The following is a 12193-nucleotide window of genomic DNA, read 5'->3' on the forward strand; positions in this document are numbered from 1 at the left end:
CTGCCCTGTGCACTGTGTATTATGTAATCCTGTGCCACACGCTCTGTGTATTATGTAGTCCTGTGCCCAGTGCTCTGTGTTCTATGCAATCCTGTGCCCAGTGCTCTGTGTATTATGTATTCCTGTGCCCAGTGCTCTGTGTATTATGTAGTCCTGTGCCCAGCGTTCTGTGGATTACATAGTCCTGTGCCCAGCGCTCAGTGTATTATGTATTCCTGTGCCCAGCGCTCTGTGTATTATATAGTCCTGTGCCCAGTGCTCTGTGTATTATATATTCCTGTGCCCAGCGATCTGTGTATTATGTAGTCCTGTGCCCAGTTCTCTGTGTATTATGCAGTCCTGTGCCCAGTGCTCTGTGTTCTATGCAATCCTGTGCCCAGTGCTCTGTGTATTATGTATTCCTGTGCCCAGTGCTCTGTGTATTATGTAGTCCTGTGCCCAGCGTTCTGTGGATTATATAGTCCTGTGCCCAGCGCTCAGTGTATTATGTATTCCTGTGCCCAGCGCTCTGTGTATTATATAGTCCTGTGCCCAGTGCTCTGTGTATTATATATTCCTGTGCCCAGCGATCTGTGTATTATGTAGTCCTGTGCCCAGCGTTCTGTGTATTATTTGCCTCCGGATTTCATTTTTAAAAATCTGGTCAGCTTACTAGCTACTGTACACTAGGCTGCTTTTAAACTGATCTGTGGGTGCAGTGCAGTGCACCTGGGGGTTACCTACACTGAGTCATAGACTTCTGTTATTATCTGTGGGTTTGGTGGGCTTTCAGAAAGTGCACCACACCTGCAAGATATAATAGAATTCTATGGCAAAGTGCAGCTAACCCGCATGAAAGCCAGAGGTGCACTGTGCTGCACCCGCGGTGTGGGTAAACTGCAGCGTATTAGTGTGAAAGCAGACTTGGGCCCCTTTCACATGATCGGTCCAAGTGGGTCAGCCTATTTGTTTTTCAGGCGAACCCAATTGGATCCTCCATTCACCTCTAAGTAGCGGCAGATGTAAACGGGTTTGTGTCCCTTTACACTGGCCTACCTCCAATCCAATCCGCTATCTGTCCCCTTCTGTCTGGGCAGATAGAATTGGAGGGCCCATAAAGTATGCTCTGCATATGCGGAGTTGACAAGGACCTGTTATCCACCTGCCCCACTCATTGTGGCCCGCGACCGATTACCAAGTCCCGGAAGTGGCCCTCGCTTTCTTAAAAGGTTGGGCACTCCTGAGCTACAGTATTTGTAGCTCCTGACTTTTAATTTTTTGGGGGAGACTGGAGCTCCTCTTTCAACCCTATGGAGAATTTGGGGTACTGGTGTCTTTTGCAGTTTCAATTTTAAAGCTTGGCATGTTTGGTATCTGTTTACTCGATGCAATACCATCTTTTGTATTCCACCAACAAATGGGGTGTATTATTGTGTTAGTTTACACTATAATTAATTTTAGTGTTCTTTTTTTTCCAGGAAAATATGCGTTTGATAAATACCTGCGCAAATATTGTGCAACATAAGAAATTGCAACTACCATCATTTTATTCTCCAGGGCCTCTGTTTTCATAAACAGTATATTTTCTATATAATTTAAAACTTTAAAAAGTAATTTTTAGCAAAAGAAAAAAAAATGTGGAGTTTAACATGTTTTTAAAGAATTAAAAGAATTGCCAAATGTTTAATCTATGTAAATGATATGCAAAATTAGAGACCTCCATTTTACATATTCACTAATATAGACAAGGCCGTATAATCAGACTATAATACACCACACGCGCTCAGTTTAGGTGTATGAGAGACTTCCCAGGAAGAAATACGCAGGGAAATATTGTTTTTTTTTTCAGAAATTGCATCTAAAGCTGTCTTTCTTCACCTACAGATAAATATAAATAAGGTAAGTCTGGAATTTTACAAGAAACATGAGATAACAAATATTTTATACATATATATATATATATATATATATATATATTTACAGAGGCGTAACTAGAACCTTCAGGGCCCGGTGCAAGAAACCATGAAGGGCCCCCCGGACCCCTGGCCGGGGCCCTTCCCTTCAAGCCTGGGGCTCTTCCCACTGATCTTTGGACCCTTTACTCTTGTTGCGGGGCCCTTTATTACGGTCCCGCAGCGGGACCCGTTCACAAGTCCTGCAAAGACAGCAGAACACAAGTGAACTGGATAGGAGGAGGGGTGGGGGCAGCATACAGAAGAACCAATCTCCTTCATTTTCCTCCTGCAGCTACAGGAGGAAAAAGGAGGACAATGATTTCTCTACATGCTGCCCTCACTGCCCCTCCTATCCAGGTGTACAGGGGAGCTACGCAGGCCCCCTGGAGCATGAGGCCCGGTTGCAATTGCACCCCCTGCAACCCCTGTAGTTACGCCCCTGTATATTTATATTAATATTGTATATTGTATTTTATTTTATATAAACAGGAGATAACAAATATTATATATATATATATATATATATATATATATATATATATATATATATATATATTATGTATTTTATATTATATATTTTATTTTACATAAACATTATATATATATATATATATATATATATATATATAAATATATATATATATATATATATATATTAATATTATATATTTATATTAATATTATATAAATAAATCATTTTTAAAAATATAAACGTAAGTCTGGAATTTTACAAGAAACATGAGATAACATTTCATATATATATATATATATATATATATATATTTTTTTTTTTTTTTTTATTTTATATAACCATGAGATAACAAATATTTTATATATATATATATATATATATATATATATATATATATATATATATATATATATATTTATATTAATATTATGTATTTCATACATATTTTATATAAACATGAGATAACAAATATTATTTATATATATATATATATATATATATATATATATATATATATATATATATATATATATATATATATATATATATATATATATATATATTATATATTTTATGTCTTATAAAAAAAGATTCTGCATCTGGAATCCATCTCTCCAGGAGAGAGGAACATTGCCAGCCAAGCCGACGTTCTTTGTTCCTTAAAACGTCGTTCGAATACCACTTCCGCCAGCCAATAGCGGAAGTGCTCACGCCGCACAGCCAATCAGCGCTTACGCTCGGCCCGGCTCTGCCTCAGCACTAGGATCACACAACACTCTAATGTGTTTTACGACGCTGTCGCTGATTTGCAGAGCGTCGGACATTTTCTTGTAGACATTTTATATGTTAAGCTTATGTATTAATCCTTTCAAATATGTCGCACCTCCTATCTTTGCTTGGAGACATAGTGCTGGAAGGATTGCTTCCGCCACACATGACGTCACGGCCTTTGCCTTTCATCCATGTCTGTTCCCCCTCTGTAGTGACACACTGGCACTCTGCTGGCACCTACTTCTTCTTCAGAAAGGTATCAGAGAGATGTTTATTACTGCATGGAGTTTGTTTGCTGCATGATGTGTGTCTGGATTTATAAAAGCTGAAATTATATCAGAGGTTGCTGCAGATTGGCACAATGTATGAATGTTCCATACTGTGGGATCCCTATGGAAAATGGAAATTACTATAGAAGTCAGCACTTCTACACTGATCTCTGATGTCCTCAGGGTCCATAGTGAGCGGCTGTCCTGCTTTATACACAGGGTGTCGCTTGCTCAGCACGTTTGCCATTCAGAGAACTTGGCTTTGCAAGGAAACCCCTGAGTGGATGAGTTGGATATTGTCAGTGTTGGGGTAGTTACTCAAAAAATGTAACTAGTTACTAGTTACTTCTGTAAATTGTAACGAGATTACTTTACTAGTTACTGCATTTGAAAAGTAACTTCACTACTTATTACTTTACTTTCCTCTTTCTTAATTGACCGTGTAGAAGAAGATACATGACACTCTTTCTGCATAGAGTTTATTGTATAAACACAGGCTTTGGGAAACATGAGGACAAAACCTGAAAAAACAGAATAAAACATAAAGTGCAACAAAAAGTCATAAACTTCATCCCTCTCTATTCTTCGAAATAACGATTGTATCGCACGTCTTGGGTAACGCACGGAAGCGCGTTCCTATAGCCTAGTAAAGTAGTGTAGTTACCAATATTAGTATTGTAACTAGTTACTTTACTTAGTTACCAAAAAAAGTAATGTAGTTACTGTAATCAGTTACTTTGTAACTAGTTACCCCCAACACTGGATATTGTGATGTCACTTTCCCACCCCGTCCAATCAGGGCACACTTTGCATTGAGGAAATATGCAAGGCATTTTGTGAATGGCGCTCGTGCTGAGCAAGTGACCCCCTGTGGTCATGATGCAGCAGGGTAGCCGCTTGCCATGGGACCTGGAAGATAGCGCGGATCACTGGCTTAGCTGTACCAGCTACAGTGAATTCCAGCTTCCACCACGGGGATCCTGCAGGTAGGGCACCTCCATACTTACATTGGACCAATCCATATCTGGAGTCCAGTTTTAAAATGGTAGTTTATATTTACACTATATTACCAAAAGTATTGGGACGCCTGCCTTTACACACACATGAACTTTAATGGCATCCCAGTCTTACTCCGTAGGGTTTGATATTGACTTGGCCCACCCTTTGCAGCTATAACAGCTTCAACTCTTCTGGGAAGGCTGTCCACAAGGTTTAGAAGTGTGTCTATGGGAATGTTTGACCCTCCTTGGACAAGACGCAGTCTCCGCTCTAAATCATCCCAAAGGTGTTCTATCGGGTTGAGGTCAGGACTCTGTGCAGGCCAGTCAAGTTCCTCCCTCCACAGCCTCTACAACCATTTTAATCCTCATTGTTGGTGTCAGCAAAAGAAATAGTGCTCTATCATTGGTGACTTTGGGAGGAATAATGCCCCATGGTTTGTCTCATGTTTGGTATCCATGGAAGGAATAGTGCTTATTGCTGGTGTCAGTGGGATAATTAATGCCCCATTGTTGATGTCATTGGGAGGAACAATGCCCCAATATTTGTGTCATTGGGGGAAGAATGCCCCATTGTCTGTGTTAGTGGGAGGAATAGTTGGTATTAATAGAAGGAATAGTGCCCCATCATTGCCATAGGTTGAAAGAATTATGCCCCATCGTTGGTGTCAGTGGGAAGAATAGAGTGCCATTTTGGTGCCAGGGGCAGGGATTTTGCCCCATCGCTGGTATCAGTGGAATTAAAAGTGCCCCAATGTTGGTGTGAGTGGTATTATTTGTGCCCCATTTTTTTATGTCATTGGGGAGGAGTAATGCCTTATTGTTGCTATCAGTGGAAGGCCCTTTGCCGAGTGCCCACCATAGTAAACCGCTCCTTGTGGGGGCACTCGTGCATGCTCGCACCCGAGACGACTCTGCATCCATAAGACACTGAGAGCATGGCTCCGCCCCCACCCCTGCTCCTGCTTTACTGGTTGTGATTGACAGCAGCAGGAGCCAATGGCCCCTACTGCTGCATCTCAGCCAATCAGGAAGGAGAGACCCGGAAGAGCCTTGGGTCTCGTGCACGGTGTTGGATCAGGCTTAGGGGCTGACGTGGGAGCTGCACAGTGAAGTTTTGTTTCCATGCATGAAGGTAAAAAACCTTTATAACAACTTTAAAAAAAGCTGAGAGTTTAAAGGGGCTGTAAAGGATGAAGGTTTTTTACCTTCATGCATCTATGCATGAAAGTAAAAAAACCTTCTGTGTGCAGCGCGCCCAGCTCCCCCCAAATCCTTACCTGAGCTTCCTTTGGATCCAGATATGTTCACAATAGCCTCAGCTGTCCCATGACTCTCCCTCCTTATTTGCTCCAACTGCTATCAATCACAGCCAGGGAGCCAATGAAGAGAGTGGGAGGCAGGGCCAAGCTGCTGCCAGGGTGGATTTGATTTTAATCAAGTTGATTTAAATCATAATTAAAATCATGATCTAAATCCCTAGGAAAAAGGCTTGATTTTAAATCATCATTTTTAAAGAGCAACTGTCATCTCTATGCCGCAGCGGCTCCTCCTCTGACCTGCTGTTGACTCACTGACAGTCCCATTCACTTTAATGTCACAGTGACACGACAAGGTGAGGGACGTGGCGGCAGAAGGTGAGTGGATGCCCGCTAACAGGCGCTGCCATGATGGATCTGAAATGACAGGTGCTCTTTAAAGCGGAGTTCCACCCAAAAGTGGAACTTCCGCTTTAGGGAGTCCTGACCCCCCGACATGCCACATTTGGCATGTCATTTTTTGGGGGGGGGAGCGGGTACCTAGTTTTGACAGGTACCCGCTCCCACTTCCGCTCGGAGCGCCTCGGTGCCCTGAGCGGAAGTTCTCCTCTCCCCCTCCCTCCCTGCAATCTTCTGGGACACGTCAGAGGTCCCAGAAGATTGCCGGCCAATCACGGCGCGCAGCGCGACTCGCGCATGCGCAGTGGGTACCCGGCTGTGAAGCCGCAAACTGTAACAGCCGGGTGCCCACAGCAGTGATGCCGGCGCCGAGGGAGAGGATCGAGGCTTCCGGCGGCCGCATCGCTGGACCGTTGGACAGGTGAGTGAATGGCTGGAACTCCGCTTTAAATGTAAGGGCTCATTCTTGCTGGTAGTTACTGTGAAATTGTGTGAATGCATCAATGCAGTGCTATGTTATCTCAGCTTGCAGAGCTTGGATTCATTGAACGAGCAGCTCATCTAAAATGTAAATATTGCAGAATATACAGCCTCATGCTACATAACTAAGCTCCATTTCAGGCTGAATAAATGAAATTATTAATGTATCTTAAATAAAGATCTAGCTTTAGATAGATTTTCACTCCAAAAGCATTTTATTAAAATAAATTTGATGAAAATAAAAATCCGATTTTAAATAAAAAAAAAAAAAAAAATCTGATTTAAATAGAAAAAAAAATCAGATTTTTTTTTTTTGTATTTTAATTTACCATCGTCGCTGCTCTGTGTCTTATGGATGCATAGAGCAGCTGCTCTAAAGTGAGCATGCAATGGTGCCCCCAGAGCAAGTGGCTTTCTTTAGGGGCACTGCTCAAGGGGGAGGAGCCAGGAGCTTCGGTGGTGGACCCAAAAAGAAGAGGATCGGAGCTGCTGTGTGCAAAACCATTACACAGAGCAGGTAAGTAAGACATGTTTGTTATTAAAAAAACAAAAAAAAAAGAAAGCTTTAATACCACTTTAATTTCTCTGTAATGTATAAAAATTTCATGTTGCCAAATTAGCCCACTGAGCCATTAGGCTGCATTCACATGTCAGCGTATGGATCGCGGGCAGAATCGCCGCGATTCCGCCCGCGATCCTGAAATCATTGCAAATCGCGGGACGCCTGTGCGTTGCCCGTGATTTGCAATAGCACCCCAAACGCTGAGCGATGTTACCGCGATTTCCGCCTGCCTAATCGCGGTAACATCGCGCAAAAAAAAATTGCGGGAAGCATTACGCCCAAAAAAGTACAAGAGCTTCTTTGGAGCGTATTGTGTCCCGCGGGGTTTTTTTTGCGCGATGTTACCGCGATTCGGCAGGCGGAAATCGCGGCAACATCGCTCAGCGTTTGGGGTGCTATTGCAAATCACGGGCAACGCACAGGCGTCCCGCGATTTGCAATGATTTCAGGATCGCGGGCGGAATCGCGGCGATTCTGCCCGCGATCCATACGCTGACACGTGAATGCAGCCTTATGGTAGAAGATTGTTCTGAATTTGTATTACAATGTGTGCTATTTGTGTTATTATAAGGCTGCATACACATGTGCGCTAATTTATGCACATGGCTGCGTAGGGCTGGGTTCATTTATATACTGTATGTCTATTGGCTGCTGGACGCAGCCCTAGGATATTTGCAGTGTCTTTACTCTGCAGGGGCAAATGTACCCTTGTGCATGCAGCCTTAGGCTCAGTTCACACTAGTGTGACTTGCGACACATAAAGTCGCATGACAAGTCGCATCCCATTTGTTTCCATGGCACTCGTTCTAATCTATGCAACTAAAGTCGCGGCATCTTTAACAATGGTTCCTGCACTACTTTGATGCAACTTTTTTTGTGACTTGTATGCCATAGAGTGTCCGAAGTCACATTAAATTTGCACTGGTGTGAACCAAGCCTTACCGTCGTTCCCAGTCTGTGCGATTCTATAAAGGGACACATTGAAGATTTCCTATGTGAAAGCATTTATTTATTTATTTATTGTTTTTGGTTATCATTGCAGCACCTTCTAATGAATCCCACTTGTCTTCTCCCATGAGAATCCGTCCTCTACAATGAATAAACTAGGTGAGACTTTTTTTTTTTTTTTATAAACTTGTATGTTTTTTACCAGGGGACTCTGAACTTTCTAAATAAAGAGCCAGTTTACTGTCCTTCAAATGTTAGGAGTGTTGGACTGTGGCCGGTGTGAACAGACAATGCTGTGGGCTGGGAGGTCAGTTTGCATGAAAAAAAATGAGATAGTACACGGGGTCATTAGGAGGGGGAATAGTGCCCTATTGTTGGTATCAGTGGGAGGAATAGTGTCACAATATTGGTATCAGCGGGAGGAACAATGCCCCATTATTCAATAACGTGAAGACTATCAGCGCAATTAACTGTGCAAAAGTAATATAAATAATAATGGTGATATAGTAATCCAATCAGATTATCTGTATCGGGCTACTAACACCAACTGTGTTTCCACTCCACAATAAAGTACAATATCAAAAAGCGCTGCGCCAGATAATAAATATAATCAAAGAATTGAAATAAATTATCCAAGTGATATACATTGATAAATAATCAAAAAAGTGAATTAAATTATCCAAGTATTATACATTAATTGATACACCCAATGTAAATAAAATAAACTCATGTGAAAGTTTATTAATAGAGTCGCAGTGATCACAAGTGTATCCGATGTTGTGCACCTCCGTGGACGTGCTCCTAAATTCACCACCGAGAAAATATAGCCTCTCACCTCACTTTCTGACTCAAGAATCACCAAGGGTCATATACAGCAGTCCCCTCAAGGGTTAACGGATAGATGACTCGACCACACTAGGGAGAACGGCACAAAATCCAGGACCAGGTTCCACTAATCCTCAAGGCAAACCCCAGGTATAGAAGGGATAAGGGCAAAAATAATCTAATGCTCTCTGATTAAAGAATAGATTATTTATTTTAGCAGAAAAACCCTTACAAAAGCGGCACTCGATAGTGCAATGATACTCACAGTTCCACAAATACCAGAGAGGATGTGACGTCTGACAGACAGGCTTGGCCCCCCGTACGCGTTACGTCCATCGTTGACTTCGTCGGTAGGGGTCTGACCTGTGAGTTTGCACTATGCAAGACAGCAAAGCACTTAATTCTGGGTCGCTCGGGGAGGAGGCTAAGGTCTCCACATATTTCTGGCCAGCATTAAAGCGGTAGTAAACTCATTCAGAGCATTTCATTTAAATACATCAACAGCAGTAACATGTCATTTTCGATGTAATTGAGTGAAAGGAATCAATTGCATGTTTTGCTAACCTTTATAACTTCATATTTTATGTTTGGATTTCTTGAAATTACAGCGCCGCCATCCTTGCTGTGGTTTTCTCCTGCAGATCGCCGCTGTATTTCCGTCCACAGTACGAGTATTATTCCCAAATCCCGCGCATGCACAGTAATCGCCGAAACCAAGCCTCGTTTTGGTTTCATTCACTACTCCACTATCACTCCCCTGTGACGTTGCAAGTCACATGGGGTAGTGGAGAATTTTTTTAATGGGGGAAGGTCGGAGTCTCGCGGGAGCACGGGGCTGACGTCTAGGAGAGGAAATGACGCAGCCCCGCAATAGACAATGTAATATTCCGGCAAGCTAATTATCTTGCCGGAAAAGAAATTAACATTGAGCATGCGCAAGTGACGTAAATGACAGCAGCAATCAAAATAGAAGGAGAACGGCTGCAGTGACAGCCATTGTAAAAGGTAGGTAAGATAATTCTGACAGAGATCATTAGGATACTGCAATGTTATAAAATCGATGATACTACCGCTTTAAGTGCTTTGCTGTCTTGCATAGTGCAGACTCACAGCAAGACAATCGTATGGAAGACTTTTACAGCAATACACACCATCTGGTATCATCCGTGCCCCTAATGCTTCTGATTTGATACACCTCAGACAAGGGACCTTTGTGGAGACAACCGGGACCAGCTTCTTTCATTTTCATTTCTTCTCTTCTCTCTCCACTGGTATACAACAGGGTTTTTCCACCCCACCGATATGTCAGTGGACTTTTGAATATGAAAATCTATGTACGCACATTATTTCCTATATCTGCATCCCTGACGAAGGGTATTTCCTGAAACGCGTTGGGAACAAGTGCATAACTTTATATGTTACAAACAGAAGATGTTTTATATACATATATTTTTGTATGAATATTTTGTGTACTATTTCTCTTTTAATGTATGTCTACAAAATGTCTATATGTTCTTTTAATATGATCTATTTAATATATATTTTTATAATATGTTTGTGGTGTTCTCTTTGCCTTGAAGTCCCACAACCCACAGGGGGGGTCTTCTTTTTGTGTCATATTTTTGGGATGTTGGCAACGAGACACCTAACTCTGCTAGGATGAGCGATTTTTGACATCATTGATGTGAGGGAAATAGAGTCCCAACATTTAGTTCAGTGGAAGGAAGTATGCCTCATCGTTGGTGTTTGTGGAAGAAAAGGGGCAACACTGTTGGTTTCCATGTATGGAATTATGCCCCAATCTTGGTGTCAGGGGAAAGGCCGGTACCTTATTGTTGTCAGTGGGAGCAATAATGCCTCATTTCAATGAGAGGATACGTGCCACGAAGGCCATATTACAACAGCCAATTCCCAGGGACAGACCATCTCCAAGAATTGTGTTTGGCAGTGCCCTTGCTGTCAGTTACTGTGAGTATGGTTGGTTTTATTGGCACTGGCTCAGGGAAAGGATGCCAACATGAGAAAGATTGCAAATAGTCTTCAAAACACATCATTTTAAGGTTTTGGTTGAAGCTTGAACACCAGCCTTCCCTTTAGTCTTGCATAGTTGTATATGCTCCAGTTCTTTACTGAATTTGCCTATTCTGATTTCACTGCACACTGTGAGCTCCTCACAGTGTGCATTAGAAGCTGCAGCAAGCCAGATTAAGCCCGCCGCTTATCTCCCCTTCCTGTTAGGAACTCAGAAATGACGTAAAATTTCACTTCCAGTTTCTGGTGTCATTTTCTCCAGCCGGTCTGTCTAGGGAAGAAGCTAATGGAGCGCGATCCCTGACCCCTGATGTCTCATTAAAGAAAACCTGTCACCGTAAATGATGAAAAAAAAAAAGTGTTAAAGTTACACCCAAGCATCCCCCCCCCCCCCCTAAAAAAAATTTCAGTTCTACCCCCACATATATGAACATCCGAATGTAAAATTAAGCATTTAGAACTCCTATGTACGAAAACGTTGATTGCAGTACACAATACATATTGCCACGTGAGAGCAATAATTCTAATCCCATTATTTAAAGTGCTGATTTGTAGGGGCTTTTAAAGTGTCGCCCATCTGCCCAAACCGAAGTTTGTTGCTATTTCACAGGTGCACGTTTGACACGTTGGGGGTATATATACACATACACAGTGCTCATCATAAATGAATACACCCCTTTTGAAAAGTAAGATTTTACTCAATATCTCAATGGACACAAAAACTATTTCTAAAATGTTGACAAAACTGCGTTTTATAGAACATTTGTTTAGCTCATTAGATGAAAGTAAGGTTAGTAATATAACTTGGATACAAAATCTTCAGTTTTACTCAAATTAGTTGATGCAAAAATGAATACACCCCACATCAAAAACTACTACATCTAGTATTTTATGACCTCCATGATTTGTATGGACAGCACTAAGTCTTCTAGGCATGGAATGAACAAGTTGTTGACATATTGCAACATCTATCTTTTTCCATTCTCCAAGAACGACCTCTTTTAGAGCCTGGATGATGGATGAAGAGTGATGCTCTACTTGTCTCTTTGGAATTCCCCATAGGTGTTCGATTGGGTTCAGATCAGGAGACATACTTGGCCACTGAATCACTTTCACCCTGTTTTTCTTCAGAAATGCAACAGTGGCCTTAGGTGTGTGTTTTGGATCATTGTCATGTTGGAAAAGTGCACGACGATTAAGGCACACGCATTAATGTACATGTTCTCCTGCATTGAGGTACATTGC

General features: G+C 41.9%; 1 protein-coding gene across 1 annotated transcript in view; it reads left to right on the top strand.

Moving 5' to 3' along the window:
• The first annotated feature begins 3420 nt into the window (after positions 1-3420).
• The window catches only part of SKIC2 (SKI2 subunit of superkiller complex), a 125039-nt gene continuing 116266 nt past the window's right edge, over positions 3421-12193 (top strand). The window contains exons 1-2 of the mRNA XM_082263474.1: positions 3421-3433; positions 8187-8251. Of these exons, the coding sequence (XP_082119600.1) occupies positions 8239-8251 (13 nt within the window). The 5' untranslated portion in view covers positions 3421-3433; positions 8187-8238. The remainder of the gene's footprint in view (positions 3434-8186; positions 8252-12193) is intronic.

This window comes from Pelophylax lessonae, assembly GCF_965119305.1.
Source record: "Pelophylax lessonae genome assembly, chromosome: 7".
Taxonomy (NCBI): domain Eukaryota; kingdom Metazoa; phylum Chordata; class Amphibia; order Anura; family Ranidae; genus Pelophylax; species Pelophylax lessonae.